Source organism: Prinia subflava, chromosome 8 (assembly GCF_021018805.1).
Source record: "Prinia subflava isolate CZ2003 ecotype Zambia chromosome 8, Cam_Psub_1.2, whole genome shotgun sequence".
NCBI lineage: Eukaryota > Metazoa > Chordata > Aves > Passeriformes > Cisticolidae > Prinia > Prinia subflava.
The window spans coordinates 8,245,765-8,264,008 of record NC_086254.1 but is presented as its reverse complement, the minus strand read 5'-3'; the positions used below and the strand labels follow the sequence as shown (position 1 = coordinate 8,264,008).

The following is an 18,244-nucleotide window of genomic DNA, read 5'->3' as shown; positions in this document are numbered from 1 at the left end:
AATGTTCTACTGCTCACAGGACCTTGCACAGAGGATTTAAAAAATGACATCTGCATGAGTTCTGTGTCTCCCATGTGTGAAGATGAAGGCAGATGTCTTATTTACACTATGTCTAGGACTGCTGCCATCCATTGTTTGAGTTCCTGAGACATATACCAGACTAAAGGACACATTAGTCAAACACATTTCCCTCCTTCCCCCGTTCCCTTTTTTTTTTAACAGTATGATATTGCTTAAAGACATATTTAAGGCCACCATCTCATGATGTGCATAAAGGTGCAGCTGATCCTAAAAAAAGAGCCAGGAAACTCTGCCTGCAGCAGCTCAGACCCCCCTCAGGCCCACTGCACTCCCACTGCAGACAGCTTCTGCTAGAAGCAATCAGCAAAACTGATTCTGTTTCACTAAGCAGAGTTCTTTAAAAAGTGTCAATTTTAAATCTGCCCCAGCTGCGTGTTTACAGCCTCAAGATTGTATTTGTTAAGAGGTGGATTTTACTTTTGCTCTTTCTCATGATGGTAGCTCAGATGAGAATCACAGGGCTGTGGGAAATCTGAGGAATGCTTCCTCAAAGCATCTTTCCTCCTCCTCACTGCCTTTGTGAAGTTTTGGATACTGCTCTGGGGTTCACTGTTCAGAAAAGTGTCCACCTTCTCACTGAGATATGGTGTCACCCACACCCCATTCTGACCTGGGTTTTGTTCTCACCATGACCCCAAAAGTGGTGAAGAACAAAGTTGTTCCTCTTCCTACAGCTCCAGCACAAAGTCTGGAACAGGATGCAAAGTAACAGACTTCCTTCAAAGCAATCAATTCATTTGTAAAGGTAAACTCATCCAAAATCAGTCAGAAAAAGAAGTATGGGAGATGAAGAATCTACAGGCTTCAAGTTACACCATCTAAAACTCGCATCGGGATAAAAAAAGCCCGTGACTGTTTGTGCTGGTGCCTCTGCTTCTGCTGGGCACTACAGAATCCTCTCCCTGGGGGATTCCACCAGGCCCAGGCAGCCTGACTGAAATAACCTCCCCGTGGGCACAGCTGACTCCACTGGCTGCAGGGAGGAGCTGTGGGGCAGCACCAGAGAGGAGCACAAAGCTCTGAGGGGATGGAAGGTGACCCCAGGATTTGTGTGTCCGTGCTCAGGGTCTGTCAGAGCTGGGTCACCAAGTGCAGGCTCTCTCCTGAAAGGCACAAATTTGCACACAGGGAGGGGAACCCGTCTGTCTGCACTTCAGAAGAAACGCCTGCTGTGGAGGGATGGAGGTGCAGCAGGAAATGTGATGGGAACACAGAGGATCACGAGATGCTGAGAGGGTTTGGAGCCTGGTTCTGCAGGAAGACACCTAAAATCCTCACCCAGGCAGCAGTGGGTGACTCCTCACACAATCCCTGACAGGCACAGAAGGGATGGGTCAGGAAGCTGAGGCCATGAAGGAGCAGTACAGCAACTTGAGGGGTTCTCTGAATGCTGCCCATAATCTCACAAAACTGATGGACAGGGAAACAATGGATTTCTGGATTGATAACACAGTAAGTTTTCTTTTGTTGAACATCAAGAAGTTGTTCCCATAATTTCTCCCACTTCCCCTAAAGAAACTGCTTTGCTCCCCAAGGGATAAACCCTTCCTTTTCTACACATTTGGGGTGGTTCTGCACTCACCTTTCCCTAAAAGAAGAAACACTTTCCAGGGTGCATAAACAGCGTTTTATCACTTCTTTTATGACTGTGCCTAACAAGACACCAAATCCCAGAAGAAACAACTTGTTTGATGTTGAATAAGATAACACCAGCGAGGTTTATAGCTCTGACTTACCCTGACAGAAGGCTGGACAAAGCCCTCAGCTGGAACAGAATGAAAGTCAATTAAAAGCCTTTGGTACAAGACATATCAGCCCTGTCAGTTGGACTTTAAACCTGTCCAAAGCAGCAAATGTGAGCTATACATTAAATAACTTCCAAAACACTTCAGGTTGGCTGTCTGGGGCCAACCACCTTGTGAGGCAGCCACTGTGGGAATCAAGCAGCCACTCGAGGTTGCTGATTCCTGCTGGCAAAACTCACCCTCCACTTGTCCATGTTGAGAAAACCCCATCTTAAGGCACATTTTATCTCCCCTTCCCTGCTGCCTCGCTTGCTTTGGCTGAGTGGACACAACAACCCTGATTTTCAGGCAGGGATTCACTCTTAAAAAGGTCTGAGAAGAGCCTGAAGGGAAGGGAGTCTCTGCAGCCTGGAATGGAGCCTGAGACCACGTGAAAGAGCTGGATGCAAATTCAGTGGGATCCTGTCCACTGCAGCAGGAGAGGAGGAACCACAGGAAGGAAGTCTTCTGAAAAAAATATCTTACTGCTATCTGGGCTGAATCTTAGTTTTAGGGAGAGGGGGAGCTGGTGACAAGGATTATTTTCTCAGTCTTGCCAAGATATTCTTTTGTCTGATATGAGGCAAAACAACTTTTGCCTCAATTTTCTTGTCTCGAAAAATACATTCAATCTGTCTGTCAGGGGTGGAGAGGAAAGGATGTTAGAGCAGAATATTTTTAGCACCGTTACATGAAAAGTTATTTTAATGAATGATAATCTTCTCTCAATTATAATCCCCAAATATAAGATTGGATCAGTCTTTTATGTCATCTGAAATGGGGTTTGATCATACTGACAAGGCTGCTGATTACCAGGGGGAAGTTAAAGCAGGAAGGAATGTACTGAAATAGCTTCCTTTCTTGAAATGTAACAGCCACCTCGCAGAGCTGCCAAGATGCAAATGATGTTTCAAATGGAAACTCACTATTTCCTTTCCCCTTCTCCAGTGCTCTCGTTCCTTTGGCTGTTTGGAGCACGGGGAGCAGCTAAAGCTGTGCTAGTGCTGCTGCTGGAGCAGGCACAGGACACCATTCCCTGGGCAGGGAAGTGCCTGTGGATCCTGGAGGATGCTGTGACACCAGGATCTCAGGACTGGGATCACTCCAGCACCATCTGGCTGACAGAAGGGGAGGTTTGAAACCTTGTGGGGGGAGGAATGTGCTGCACATACACACTGAAAGTGTCCATCTCTCCTGTCAGGTTGATTCTCTCCATTAGGCTTGCATCCACTTTTTCTTTGAGCTTCTCTTCCAACTGTTGGGAAACAAAACAAGCAACAAGGGAGATCAGGTTTCTAACTCCAAATAATCCTTCTTGAAAACTTATGCCCTGGAAAGGTCAGCTTCTTCAAACTCAAATCTGTGACCAAACTATATCCAAAACTCATCCAGTGACACTGGAAATCTTTCCTTCTTGGCATCCCAGACCCTGTTGATCTGCCAGGATGGGCCATGGTGGCTCCACGTCCTCACAGAATTAAAGCTCCAAGGTCAAATATGTAACTCTAGTATGACATGCTACCGTACTAGCTTAACACTGTGGCATCTGTCCTGCTAATAAAGATGTTTCTCAACACTCTGCCTGTGCCCAAACTGCAGAGGATTGCCAGAGCTAGTGGTGGAGAGGCCTGGATCCAGCCAAACATCACAGCTCATTCCTGAGCCATGGCATTTTGGAAGCCCCTGAATGTAACGAGCGGCGTGGCTGCAAATCACATCAGCATAAATTCCTCCTCTCTCCACTCCACACTGCCCCAATATTTCATGCAAGCATTTTCCCAAAAGCATTTTGAATTATTGTTGTGCTTGTTTTTATGAAGGGGAGATGATGAACTGAAGATCTTTAAAAAAAAACAAACAAATTTGGTCCCCAATCCAAAACAAATGACCCAACAAGCAGCAAAGGATTGAACCCAAAACTGATGCTGCAAGCCAGGATTACCAGCAAATTACTTTTCTCAGGTAGAAATGACAAAATCAATACTTCTGTTTCTTTGAAATACAGATTGAATAATGTAGAGCTCAGTAATCAATGGATACTTTTGGTTGTCCTGGTCTGCACAAAAGAGAGGCTGGTGGCCCCTCAGAGGAAAACTCACCTGCTGGGTGGTGGCCAGGCAATATTCTGCAGTACTTAGGATGCTGCAAATGAGGCAGAGCTCCTCTAAAGTAAACTTTGCCACTTCAGAGCCTTCCTTTTCTTTCAGCAGACTTGTGATGGTGAGCCCACCACTGCTGCTGGTTGTCCTGGAAAACAAAAAAAAACCCAACAGATGAAACCTGTGAGGTTTTTGAGTGTACAGACACCCAAGGTGCAAAATGACTGCTGGATTTTAATGCCATGAAAAGGCTTTGTGACCACAACCCAACACCCTGTGCAGGACATCAAACTCACAACTGCTATTTTGGTGAAGGAATTCCTTTTACAAAGAGCTTTGTACCAGCTCTTCAAGCAAAGGACAACTCATCATTGACAGGAAAATAGATTAGGATGCAAGTGGAACACAGCCTTCCCCAGGTAGCTTCACCTTCACTGCCAGTTATCCAAAATCTAATTAAAGATTACAGAAGGATCTCAGAACTATCAGGAAACTTGTCATATTTATCTCTGCAGCACTAAACAGCTGTCCACATGCATTTGAGACTTTGGCAAGCTGTTTTAAAAGCTGATGGTATCAACAAAGTAAATTACAGAAGATGTGCCTTCCCCTCCCCTGTCTTCCAGTGAGCAACGCTCATGTATCAACAAAGAAAAGACTCAGAGCAGTTTAGAGGCAGGAAATTCCCTACCTCTCAACTCTTTATAGTCCAAATCCATTAAAAAAATAGGACAGTGATATTTATCTTGGACAGCAAAAATGGAGCACTCAAAAAAAAAAAAAAAAACGTGGATAAAGAATGCAACTGAGGTCTGATGGAGAACACACATTAAATTTATCTTTCCACTTGTCTGGATGGAACCCTCTCCCCTTCCATCTGTGAAAGACTTTACTGGTTTCAGAAAGTCATTCTGCTGCTCCCAGGTTTACAAAGGAAACAAACTGAAGATGTTAGACAGCAAATAAAATTATCTGCAGTGGAGTTTTGGCAACATCTCAGGAGCACCTTTAGCCTGGACATTGAATACATATTGGTGCAAACTCATTATGATTTCCTTTCCTTTCACTGGATTTACATCTACAGATCTTATTTATACAGAGAAAAAATGTTCCAGAGCAGAGGGAGGTACAGACAAGCACTTCAGCATCTCACAAACAAAATTACCATATGGATGATGTTGGGCTAAGGCAGCTGAGAATCCCAGTATGAGCTGGGTACCCAAGCAGCAATTCTGAAAGCCAGGCCTCTCTGAATTCACTTGGGCTGGCATTTCAAAAGGAACTTCACAAAACTGCAAATCTGGCTGCTAATCAAAGTCAAATATGAAGCTATTCTCCAGGGGCCCTTAAAAGAGAAATAATGTGTGACTGCCCATTTGCACTCCTGCTTTTTTTCCTCTGTGCAAGAAACTGAACTTTGGAGAAAACCATGCAGTAAATGGAGTGATCCTGCTGCTACCTGGGGTGTTTGACAGGGAAACGAGTGATCACAAGGATGTATTTATTAATTAGCATCACAAATCATCTGCTCCTCAGTGCCGTGGAAGGTCCTGCAGCAGTGGGGAAGCCAAACTCACTTGGGCAGGTTTCCAGAGAGAATTTTCCAGGCGTATTCCCGCAGGTACTTCTGGAAGATGGTGGTCAGGGCAATCATGGGCTCCCCAGTGCTGAGCTGGGAGCACTGCACCATGCACTTCTTGTAGTACACAAAGAGGTCAGCACAGCTGGGCAGGACAGCTCCTCCTTCGTCCACGTTGGGCTTGGGGGGACCCTGAGCCTTGAAGTCAGCCACAAACCTGTCAATCAGCTCGCCCAGATTCCTGATGGGGGGGAAAAAAAAGGGATTTTGAGCCTGTGGAGGGAGGAGTTGGAATGAAAAAGAAGGAATGATCTTACAGTGAGGTGGCCTGTGACACCAGCAAGCTCAGGGTTAGCAGCTGGGTATTCCCAGCCCTTTTTTATCTCCATGCTGCCAGCACAAAGCTCACACAATTCCACAGCCCGAACCTTTTGTGCTCAGGAGTTTTAGTGGCAGCTTCAAATCTGTTCTCCAGCCACACATAAAAGCTCCCAGGTCTGCCAGGACTCGCTTCAGCACATTTGATGCAAGTGCATTAAGCCTGTGCTCAGGTTTCATTCCTGGCACCAGCAGAAGGAACAGCCAGGCTTCCCACCCCAGCAGCCCCAGCAGAACCCCTCAGGGAATATGGATTTTGAAGGGATGTGCTCAAAATGGTGTGTGCCATTTGCCATTTCTTGGTCCCATTTGGACACCACCTGGTTCTGCACAACTTCACACATCCTTTCAAGAAGTTTTATTTAGCACTAGCACAAAGTGCACTTCCTACTTAAGACTCTTTTTAAAAGCACAAAAAGCCCTCTTATTGTCTCCAGTGATTCATTACAGCCTGGTCCTTACTCAAATATTTTGGTCTTTAGGCAACAATAAACTTTACTCCATCCTTTCACCAGGACAAAAAGGCTTTTGAGCATGGCAGAGGGCCAGGGCCATCAACACAGAACCAGAGAATCTTCTGATCTCGGGGAGTTCCTCTGGTCCTGCTCCTCCAGAGACAGCACATCCGTGTCAGAGACCAAGCCCAGCCCAGCTCTGTGGAATAACCTTTGCCAGATGAACTGAATTCCAGCAATAAACCTCCTCCCCAGACACAAAGACACAGCTTTCCTCAAGGAAGCCTGGATTTTGGGAGAGATAGGCCTTTCAGATGAGAGAGGTACTCTGCTGACCAGGAGTTCCTGTGTTTTTTATTCCTATTTTGATCTCCCTGCAGCTCTGCCCTGCCCACAGCACAACCTTCACCCCTCTGAGGGTGCTGGCTGTGCCAGCATCCAGGGCTCCTAAGAGAAAGAGAAATCCTCGGGAGGATGGCTGAGACTGCAGCACATTCTCAATGAAAGGGGAAAAACCTGCCAACAACAGCTTCCCCCCAGTTTCCACCCCTTTTTGCTTTCCTTCTTGTGAGAGAGAAAACCCCTCTGATTCCAGAGAACCCACAAGTCTCTTCCCTGATAAACTCAGAGGCTGCTGCCTCACGATGGATGAGCTCAAACCACGGCTGATCTGGGCCAAACTTCTCTCCAGAAATGTGCCTGGAATATCAGGACTCTCAGCCATGGAGCAGCACTGGTTGGTTTTAGCCAGGTTGTTACAAAGACAAGCAGCCCCTTTTTCCATGCCTGCTGCTTGAGCAGTGCACACAGCTCTGATCCCACACTCCCAGCTCCTCGGCCGTGTTACAAACACTGTAAAAACCTCAGGCTGCTGCACTGATGTGCTAAATCTCCACACTGGCAGCAGCAATTGAAGGCTGAAGCGAAGCATTGATTGTGTTGGGCCACAGAGAAGCAGAATTTACCTCCCTCTGTAGCTGTAGCAGAGCCAAACAGATGGCTGCTGCAGGAGGGCTCACACGTGCTGCAGGCTGCAGATTCCTGCAGCTCCTCAAGGAAAGAGGACGTGGCTCACTCCTTGTCAAACTCAACAGCTGCATCTCCACCTCTGCATCTGTGCTGGCCTCCAGCTGGGCAACAAAGTGGAGCTTTCTTAGCAGTCACCAGTCACTTCATTTTTTTCTTTTTTTGCCTTCTCTCAGTCTCAAGACACGGTCAGGAATGTCAATGGCTTTTGTTTCTTTATGCTTAGCCCACATGTTCTCCTCTTCTCCGAGGCGAAGTGAAATGGATCTGCATTTTCCTGGTCCCCCAAGGTCCTGTCAACGGGGATGCAGGAGAAAATGCAGCTGTTCAGAAGAGCTGGGAGAGCAGAGCTGGGGCTTCACGCTCGTTCTGATCCCAACCTGGATAAAACTGCCCCTCAAACCAGGCTCTGGGACTGCTCCTGTTTCAGAATGGCACTGGTGCAAGCAAAACATCAGGATACTGTGCTCTAAAAGAACTAAAACATCATTAAAGCACACCTTGGTTGATGGCAAACTTTCACATGAGTCTGAGCTGGCCCAAATGTGATATGAAGGCCACAAATCTCTGTGTGGTACAATGGGAGCACAGAGAGTCTGGCAGAAAAAGCTGCTGGGAGATGAAACATGAAGAAGGCAGGAGAGCTACAGAAAATGAATATTTTCTCCACAGACTCTGAGGAAAAGCTCCAAGAAAACTCTCTGGTAGTGTAGATGTGGTATTTCCTAACAGTAGCATATTTATTGGGAGCGAGAACTTGCCAAACCTAACCAAGAGAAAGAACAAAATGAAATCACATAAAGGGAATTCTATTCTGCTGCTTTTCATTCCTGCATTCCTCTTGTTTTTTGTGGGTTTTTTTCTTTCACTCAACCTACTCAGGGTTGTTCTGCACCTTTGGCAATCATGAGAGGAAGCAGCAACTGGTGAGCAGCACGAGAGAAGGACAGGGTGGTGCTCAGGAAATGAGGTGTGAGCAGAGCTGGGCACTGAGGAAGGGCACCTTTAAACTCCTTCTTTCAGGTGTCTCCTCTTAAACTCCTACAGATTTTGGCACTGTGTTTCTTTAAACGGGTATGGAAACAATTTTTTGGCAGAAAATGTCCAGGCTTTTTTCTGCCACAATGATGAACAAAACTATCACACTGCTCTCACTATTCAGAGCTCAAACATACAATTAATGATCCAAGCAACATCTCATTTTCAGACATCGGCAACAGATTCCTCCAAAGTTCCTCCAAAGGAAGAGGAAGAAGAGAGAAAATCATGAAGGAAAGCAATTTTTGGCAGTCAGGGGCAGCATGGGGAATACTGTGGCAGTTTTTCTTTGAACTCCCTGCAGCCTGTGGCTATAAAGCTAATATAAAACATCTCATGATTGTAAAGGAAAAGGAGAAGGGAACAAAAAAAAGCCAAGTGAAGGGTCTAGGAGCACAGTGGGGTAGAATTACCAAAATGGGGATTAAAATGGCCCCCAGTGAGAAGGGAAGAAATACTCAAACAAGTCTGTGCTCAGTTGGCTGAGGGCAGGGGGGAAATATCAGTTTCCCTTTGTTACACTGCAGAGCAGAACCTCAACCCAGCAGGACACAGCACTGTGCAAGGTTTCAGCTATTTAATGATTTTTGTTAAAGCATAAAAAGTTGATGGGACATGGAAAAGCTTTTTCAAGATGCTTATCATGGAGTTTGAGTAAAATCAGGACACTACAAGCCTCGAGTTACACCTTCTGCCATGTGTAAAGCCTTGGAAGATAGAAGAGCACACACAGATGAGACATACAAAAGAGGCACCTCCTCCTTTCCAGCCACTAATTTGTGCTTAAAAGACTAAACTGAACCTTTTCCAACTATTTCCTCTCCCGGGTGGCACTGCAGTTGTTAGTGAGATGTTATTTAAACCCTGGTGTGAATCCAGGTGCACAAGGAAGTGAGGTGAGAGCCTCGAAAACTTCTCAGAGCTCGAAGCTGAAAGCTCCTTTCATTCCAGTTGTTTTGCTGCAAGTCAAAGAGGAAGATGAAGAAGGGTGCCAGGGATTAAAGTCCCAATGTGTGGGCAGTGATAATGTTATCTTACAGCCAGCTCATCTACAGCAGCTTTCATCTGAGGATCTCAAATAACTTCTTTCTACAAAGCAAATCTTGCAGCTCCTCTGCCACGAGGCCACATGTGTATTTTACAGAAAACCCAACCCTGTTATTTGTGGAAGACACGAGATGAAAGAAAGACACATGTCTGCAGTGGGAATTGCAGAGGCAACAGAAGTAATTTCAGGAACTCTAAGCCTCTTCCACAGAAAGGCAGTGGGCACCACTCCTGCAGCCCTTTGCAATTACACACAAAACCAACCTCCACAGCCCTCTGAACACTCATTTTGTCAAAGTTTCCTGAACCACAAACACTTCTCCTGTTGAAATCAGGCAGCAGAGTTCCAACAAATTCATTTTTCTGCAGCTTGAGCACAGAATCCAGCACAACCCAACACATCCAAAAGCAAAGAAACCCTGAAATTCGGGCTGGTTACTCACTTGTCCTGGGACTCGATATACACATAAAGGTGAGGCTCAAAGCACTTGGAAACAATGCCATGGAAAGGATTGTCAGGGACCTTTGGCTTCTTTGGCTGCAAGAAAACATTCAGAATGTTGGTTCAAACCTGCCCTGTAAGACCTTGAAGGAACAGCACAGAAGGATATAAATCTTTGGAGATATTGTAACACAGAAATTTGCTGTCAAGTAATTGAAGCGTATAAATGTCATTATATCCAAATTTTCCCTCCTTCTTAGAGAGATGTTGGAAATCTAAGGAATTATCTTTCCACTTGTAAATATTCTTAGCCTTCAAGAGAAGGCTGCTCCATGCTAACAGATTTCAGCTGAAGAATCTTAATGCAGTTTGCAAATAAAATCTCCCTGAATCCTTCAAGCAGTAACAAGGCTCCACTAGTCCACTCTGAAATCAAATGTAGCAGTTATTGGGAAGCAAGATTGAAGAATCCTTACATTTTAGAGTATCAAGGGCAATAACTCAAAGTTACATGCTTCATCTGAATGAATTTTATTTAGATAAACAGCATGTAATTACTGGAAGAGCCAGAATTATACAGGCAACACTACAGGCCTGCTTTCACTGTGAAACATGTTTCTGGGGATGCAAAGATTTCTATTTTTAAATCACATTTACAGCATTAAGCACATGTGCCATTTGGGAGCCATCCTGTTTACCCTCATTTGAGTTTAGTGCTGCACTTTAACCATGGCCAAGCACAGCTCACCAAAGCCACTGGGACTGCTCACACATTTAAATTTGTGCATGTTTAAGTACCAGGCTGGGCAGGGCCTTTAAGCTCTTTTTTGCCCTACAGCTGGATTGTTATTATTCTTCTGGACTAAGAGGTAATTTCTCTTGTTGCTTCCCAGCAAACCAGCAACTTTTCATTGGCTGCAAAGAGGGCTGTAGTGACTCTGGAATGGAATCCTTGCTTCTCTCTCCACAAAAAGCCAAGATCAGCTCCCAGCCAGTGAAGATATGAATTTTTCCAGCTGATTTTTTTTTTTTTTAGTGCAAGAAAGCCAAACAGAAGAAGCAAAACAAGAGAGCCTAAAGGACCTTCCTAAACAACAGAGGAGGTGGCACTAAGAACTTGGCAGAACTATCAGAGTGTGACAAGGCAAACATTTCTCAGCAATAATTCAGCCCCAAATGATAAATCCCAACTCATGGCTGCAAACCTAAAGTGAGGGAATGGTTTTATGGACACCAGAGCACCTCTGTCTATGAGCCTTGAATGAAGAATTTAAGTTTGAAGAGCCTTGGGACAGAACCACTACCAGGCATCCTGCACCCAAATCCCTCTGCCAGCGCCCGTTTGTGCTGGATGCACTCACTCAAAAAAAAAAAAGGGAAAAAAAAAAAAGGCTGGGAATCACAGGAACATCCCAGCTGCCAAATCCCTGGCATGGCAGTGCCAGCACAAGGCTGCAGATTCACCAAGAGCCAGCTCCTGAGGCAGGCCTGGCTCTCTGTGTGTCTCTGCATCACGCTGCTCCCAGCGTGTCTGGTGGAAGGAATACTAAATCTTTTAACAGTAGCAGTCAAGCTGTATTTCTGAGTGTGCAGCCCTGTCCAAAAGCTGCAGATGTTTAAGCTATTTCCTCCTTGAGTTTGATGGAAATAATAAAAGGTTAGTGTTGTCACAGTAAGGAGGTCTGCAGCTGGCCCAGTTTCCTTTCATTACTGTCCAAAGTAAACAGATTCAATTGAACTGCTAGGATTACCAAAAGAGGTGTTTTTTGAGCATGGATTGCCCCCCCAAAATTCCTGTGCTCCCTCTTAGATTCCCAAGCGTCTTAAATTTTCAGGAGTGTTGTCTTGGAAGGGCTCTTTGACTGAAAACCCTTCATCTCCAACTCTTTGTGTCCCTTCTGTTCCTCACGCAGTGACAGCAGATGAGACCTGCAGCACTCCCAGAGCCTCAGCACGAGCCAGCAGTGCTGGCACTGTGACCCTGCAGTGCTGGAGCCCCCCTGGCACACAGGAGGCTGCAGAGCCCAGCACTGTGACACTGACACTGGGCATTCCCACAAGGAAAGGGCAGCTCCAACACAAACTGCATTTTTAGGGATGCCTCCATGGATGGCTTCACAAGGAACAGGGAGCACTGCAGTGCCTCTCTCAGAAGCTCCTGAGCTGCTGCATTCTGCTGTTCAATAAACACAGCCATGACTGCTGCAATTTTGTCTTCAGCTGCTTCCTAACACCACTGAGTTCTCCAAGGATGTCCTCTCATCTCAGCACTGCACATCCCAGCCAATCTCCCAGTCATTAGGTATTGGAAAGCAAGCTCTTCCCAAAAAATGCATCAGAGATGTCTCCCCAAGTTCCCAACCTCTGTCTCACTGATAAACTCCACACAATACCAACTATCCAAGCTGTATTTTAAGGCAAAGAGCAAAAGCTTCTTTAAATCACTCTGTTTCAGGATTCTGGCTATGGATGGAGGCACAGGGGCTGCCCTGCTCAGGTGAAAATCCAGAGGGGATGCAGTGCACCAGAATGAACTGGTGCAGAGCTCCCACCTCCTCATCTCCCCAGGGCCATGGATTTGAGTAGGTCCTGGGGCTCTGGTCACCCACCAGGATACACCTGTACATGGCCCATTCACAGGGCTGTAAATCCTCTAAATAAGAGGAGAGCACCAGTCACAAGTAACTCACAATTGAACATTTAGAAAACATCCATCTGGTGTATAAAAAAACCACAGGCTTTGATATTGGTGCCAATTAAAACAATTGCATTTACCATTCATCCTTTAATGTTTGCAGAGAGCTTTGGAAGCCCTGTGCTTGGACAAGCAGTTAGGTGTTGCCTGCCTTGCAGAGGTAATGGATGAAAAGCACTGTAAAGATAAAAAAAAATCCCAGAAGTGATTTATCTGGAGTGAAAATCTAAAGCTGACACTTGAAAGTTCAATGACTTGCCTGGTGGCTCCAGACAGTTTGCTTGGCTGACAGGGCAAAATATGAATTGCAACTGTTTGCAGAGGAGCTTCTTTGGGGATCTGAAAACCCAAAGAGCTATTTCATCTTGCTCTGACAGAAATCCTGTAGTTACATTTGGGCTGTTGCTGCACAGGCTGGAACAGAATCCAGCTCACTCTCACGTGGCAGGATTGTCTCTGCACTATTAACTGGAATAAAGATTGCTTTGGTTTCAGTGAAGTGAGCCAGAGCAAAGCATGGTCGTACTGGGAGCCTGAATGCTGCACAAAGGATCAAAACTGCACTAAATTAATTGCTCTGAAAACAAACTTTTCCAATCAATGGGTTGGGAAAAGCTGAGGCCCCACTGGAGATTCTGACAGAGGCTGGAAGCTGAGAACTTCAAAGACTTACTTTGTCCGTATCACTCTTCTCCATCACAATCTCATCTGCCTCTGGCCCAGTTTCATCCTCCAGAAAGGGGTTGGTGGAGGGAGGTGGCACTTCTGGCTTCTTCTGTTGGAAAAGAGGAAGCTCTTTAGAGAACAGCCAGTTTTGTGCCCCCTGGCACACAGCTGCCATCTACATTTTGCTTTCCTGAGCCTTTCAAAGGAAGAAGCTGCCAATGTCCCTGCAAGCCAGAGTGACCCCACAATGTGGGATTGAAAGCTGGGACCATGTGGTGAATGTGTGGTGGCCAGAAATGAGGAGAAGAGGGGACTTTGAGTTATAATGTGTCACTGACACGTAGAGAACAAACATTACAAGGCAGTCACCACACCATAATCACCCTGTGGCTCTCCAAAGCTCTGTGGCTTCAAACAGCACAGGGCCCCAAGAGAACCAAAAAAGCACACAGCAGTGTATTTTCATTCTTGTGAGCCCTGTGCCACCTTCTCCACAGTCTACACAACTAAAAATCACTTTTCCAACTACAGGCCACCAAGCAGAGTCACATTAAACACCCTGAGGCTGCAGGTGACACCTCTTGTAGCCTCCACCACCTGAGCTATGTGTGAGGGGGTTTCTTTCTCCTGAGAAAGGTGCTGAGGAAAGGAGTGCTCTTCAGAAATTCCCTTACCACTGTGCCATCAGCAAGGGTGCAGCCTGAGAAGCGCTTGGCCAGGAGCCCTTCGAAGTTGGTTGTTCTCTGAATTGCAAACAAAAGCAACTTCACCTCAATCTCCTTCGCCCGCGTGCGCATGATCTTAGAGAGCTCTGCCCTGCAAGAGAGAGGAGATGGAGAAAAAAACAAATGTGGTTTTCTATAAAGATCTGAAACCTAACACTGGAACTCGGCCCGCTCCTCAGAGAGACTTTTATCACAAAATTCAGGCGAATCCCTAAGAGGCTCTCTAACATAAAACTGCTTTGCAGATCCCATTTCAAACACAACCACAGTTGTTCCCAGCTCTGTGGGTAACAGGACCCCATCTCCTGGCAGCCAGTTGGGAAAGCCCTCAGGACCCGACCTTGGGAAGCACAGTGACTCCCACTGTGGTCCCAGCACAAAGGCAATGGTGCTGCTGGGACTCCACCTGGCACTCCCCTCTGTTTCCTTGTCTCTGGCTGGCAAAGAGCCTGGTCTGAGGCACCCACACCACAGCCAGCTCATGCTATTCCCCTTGGCCTGAAACATTACAGATTTTCACCTCCGCTACGCTGAAAATTGATTTTCCCATCACTCCAATTTCTCACCGTTTTAGCGACGCCTCTCAGGCTTTTCCCTCCTCGCTTCGTTTTAATCACAAACAACTCCACAGAGAGATCTGCAGCCTCCCTTCAGGCCCTGAGCAGCGTGGCAGGAGCCAAGGCAGGGAGGTGGGAGGCAGCAGGGGCTCACCTGGTGACGTGGCAGAACTCGACGGCGATGCGCTCCGTCATGCACCACTCTGCCGGGAACATGCGCCCGTACTTCTCCTCGTAATCCACCAGCTGCCTCTTGATCCACGCGTAGCGCCGGTCGATCTTGTCCAGCCAGGCCACCTGAACCCCATGGACAACGAGTTTTTAGCACTTTTAGCAGCAGCAGTTGGGAATATTCAGAGCTGTGGTGCTGCTGCAGCTCTGAGGAGGAGCTCGGAGCTGATTTGACACCCATTAAAATCCTCTCAATGCACCAAGGGGAGGTTTAGGGTGGATGGCAGGAAAAATTTCTTCACTGAAAGGGTTATCAAGCACTGGAACAGGCTGCCCAGGGAATTGGCTGAGTCACCAGCCCAGGAGGGGTTTAAAAGATGTGTGGATGTGGCACTCAGGGACAGCGTTTAGCGGTGAACTTGGACACTCAAGGATCTTAAAGGTCTTTTCCAACCGAAATGATTCTGGGATTCCAAGTGCTTAAACACATGCCAGACTGAAAATCCTATCTTGTGCGAATTAAGAGAGCAAGTTCTGTTGAAAATGAGGATAACAGTGCTCCTAAATCATGCAGAGATTATTGAAGACTCAATCCAATAATGTTTCATTTGATCCCACCCTCTTTGTTTCACAGAGAGGTTAAAGTCAACAGTGGGATGAGAGAGCAGGAATTCCTGGATTCTTACATTCAGCCCACATTTAAATTCCAACAAAAATTCTTACAACCTGAGCAGGATGGGATTTTTCCCCCAGTTTTAGTGTTTTCTGGTCAAAAACCAGGAAGATTACCCAAAAAATCCTTGATGGAAAAATGCTATTTAAACTGAGGCATTTTAGCCTTTCTCTATTCCATGTCAAACATTTGAAATTGATAAAATACATTTTGATCTAAAGGTGATTTTGGTTTTTGTGTAGGGGTTTTTTTCCAAATTCAAGAAGGTTATGGTAAACTTTAAAAAAGCTGTTAGTATCAGGACAGGAAGTTTTAAAATTAGCTACAAAGATAATTAACTTCCTAGAAATCCCTCCCCCTCATCTTTCTGAGCATTTTGGGGTGTTTCTTGATTGTTTGAGGGGTGGTGGTGTTGAGTCTGCAAATTTTCAGAGTTTCATTTTTCAGCCCTTTGCAGGGCAGGAAATGAATCTAACCCAAATTTATTTATTTTCTACATGAGAGGAGAAAACATTTCTAGTGATGATCTGAGAAACTGAGGTCTAAGGTGGGAGAATCCTGGCAGAGATAAAACCAACTCCCACCCAAATCACACCCACAATCATTTTCCAAACCCTTGGGATAAAAACTTTTCACCACAGGATCCTGTGGAAGCGTGAATTTTGGGAAGGCCAGCAGAGCAAAATGTGAAATCCAAATGTAGCTTGCTAAGCTTCCCTTACATCTTGATTTTCCTGGAAAAGGACCAGATACTCGGAGAGGTGCTGTTTAATAAATTTCTTGATGATTTCCTGTTTGATCCTGGGATCCAGGACGTTGGCTACCAGGCAGGCATCACGTAGGACATTGCTGGGCCCACCAGTCCTCTGTCAAAATAAACAGGAAGAAAATTATTTCAGGTTAATTAAGTTGAATGGGTGATTGTAAACACATCCAGGTTGTTTTGGGCTTATCCTTTCCTACTATTCTCTTTTCTGTTGCTACTCTTTATTTATTGCTGCAACTCCTGTTGCATGAAAATTGAGCTGCTTCCATTTCACTGACCAGGAAGTTGCTCCATAAGAAAGACAGAAAATTTAGAAGCATTTTTTTTAAAAAGGCTGTTTTGGTGCTGTCTCAGACACAGATTTACCCTTCACCAACTGTTCCAAAGAGTCTCCTCATCCCTGAACTTGCCAGTTGTATGAAACCAGCAGAGCTGGTACTTGGAAAGACAGAACTGGGATTTTCTTGGAAATAAATTCAAATTCACACCTTCTGCCCCTGCTGTTTGCAAATGTTTGGCTGCACAGTGCTGGGGAAGCACAGTTGGTGCCTGAGCCCCAGCCCAGATCTGTATCTGTGCTGAGTGAACCAGAGACAAACTCACTGTGTCAACACCAGCCTGTGCTTGGCTTCCTCTGAGCAAAACACCAATTTCTGTGCCAAACAAATAACCAGGGACAGGGTGAGACCCCAGGGAAACCCCAGTGGGGTCACACAGGTGAATTATTGGGGCTTTCCCTGCCTGGCTGCAGCCCTCAATGCAGAGGGAAGGGGAAGGGGAAGGGGAAGGGGAAGGGGAAGGGGAAGGGGAAGGGGAAGGGGAAGGGGAAGGGGAAGGGGAAGGGGAAGGGGAAGGGGAAGAGGAAGGGGAAGGGGAAGGGGAAGGGGAAGGGGAAGGGGAAGGGGAAGGGGAAGGGGAAGGGGAAGGGGAAGGGGAAGGGGAAGGGGAAGGGGAAGGGGAAGGGGAGCACTTCCCCCCAACATTCCTGACAGGAACAGTGAGAAATCACCCTCTGCCTTCTACAGAACCTCCTGAAACAGGCAGAGACCAAATCAAGAGGAAAAATGAGATTAAACCCAACAACAATCCCACTGAACCGTTCTCACTGATGCTTTTCAACGGGAGGAAGAGGGAAAAGTGAGAACTTTACCTTTGTACCTTGAGAAGGAAAGGCTTCCTCGAAGTCAGCCAGGATCTGCTGCCCCAGCTCGCTCTGCGCTGCCTTCACCCTGAGGGGACACAGGAAGGGCTCTGCAACCTCCCTGCAAGCACCACTGCAAGGTGGCTGCAGCACCACCAGTGCATGAGGGTTTGGGAGGCATTAAAAAGATGCTGAAGAGAAAACATCCACATTGAGAAGGTCTGTGTGTGAAAACTGGGGGAGTGTTTGCTCTCTGAATGACAGCTCTGCACAGCACTGACCCCTCAGCTGCAGCAGAACATGTCCTGGATTCTCCTGTCCTGTTGCCAATTGATATTTCAATAATACATTGATATTTCAATAATACATTGATATTTCTATAATATATTTCAGCTCTTTGAAAATCCTTCAATGCCAGTGTGGTCTGCTTCTAAATTCATTCATGCTGACCACATTTCAACAGAGATATGTTTGTAACACCTAAAAAGCTTCACAATGTCTCAATCTTCACCATGAACCTTTCACAGTTCCAGGTGTACTGATCCACTTTTTAAATGAATACTGCTGGCAGCAGTTCCATCCCATAAATTCTCCACGTCTTAGAAAAGCACAAAAGAGCAAAGGCATGAAATGGGAGTAGAATAAACCACAATCTTGCTCTTTTTTTTTTTTTTTTGTCCGAGAGAATAAAGCTTCCAATTTCCAGAAATAAAAGTCAATACAGCTTAATTGATACTTCTAGGGAAATGGAAATGCCTACACACACTGGAAAGTGCCAAAGCAAACAGTGAGGCTCTCATATCCCTCTGCAGCCCTTGAATTCTTCCATCAGCTTTTATTATACTGGAAACACTTTCAGGTCTAAACTGATCACTCAAACAGTGGATTTTTCCACGGAGATTGATACTTTAACAAGACTGG

At 45.9% G+C, this 18,244-nt stretch overlaps 1 protein-coding gene across 2 annotated transcripts in view; it reads right to left on the bottom strand.

Moving 5' to 3' along the window:
* VPS53 (VPS53 subunit of GARP complex) overlaps positions 1–18,244 on the bottom strand; it is a 61,734-nt gene that overhangs the window by 18,563 nt on the left and 24,927 nt on the right. The window contains exons 8-16 of one of the 2 annotated variants that reach the window (XM_063402780.1): positions 17,333–17,411; positions 16,139–16,282; positions 14,727–14,869; positions 13,965–14,106; positions 13,298–13,399; positions 9,931–10,025; positions 5,542–5,784; positions 3,965–4,112; positions 3,038–3,120 (exon numbers count right to left, since the gene is read on the bottom strand). In XM_063402780.1, coding sequence (XP_063258850.1) covers positions 3,038–3,120; positions 3,965–4,112; positions 5,542–5,784; positions 9,931–10,025; positions 13,298–13,399; positions 13,965–14,106; positions 14,727–14,869; positions 16,139–16,282; positions 17,333–17,411 — 1,179 coding nt within the window. The remainder of the gene's footprint in view (positions 1–3,037; positions 3,121–3,964; positions 4,113–5,541; positions 5,785–9,930; positions 10,026–13,297; positions 13,400–13,964; positions 14,107–14,726; positions 14,870–16,138; positions 16,283–17,332; positions 17,412–18,244) is intronic. The other variant, XM_063402781.1, reaches the window with a different exon arrangement.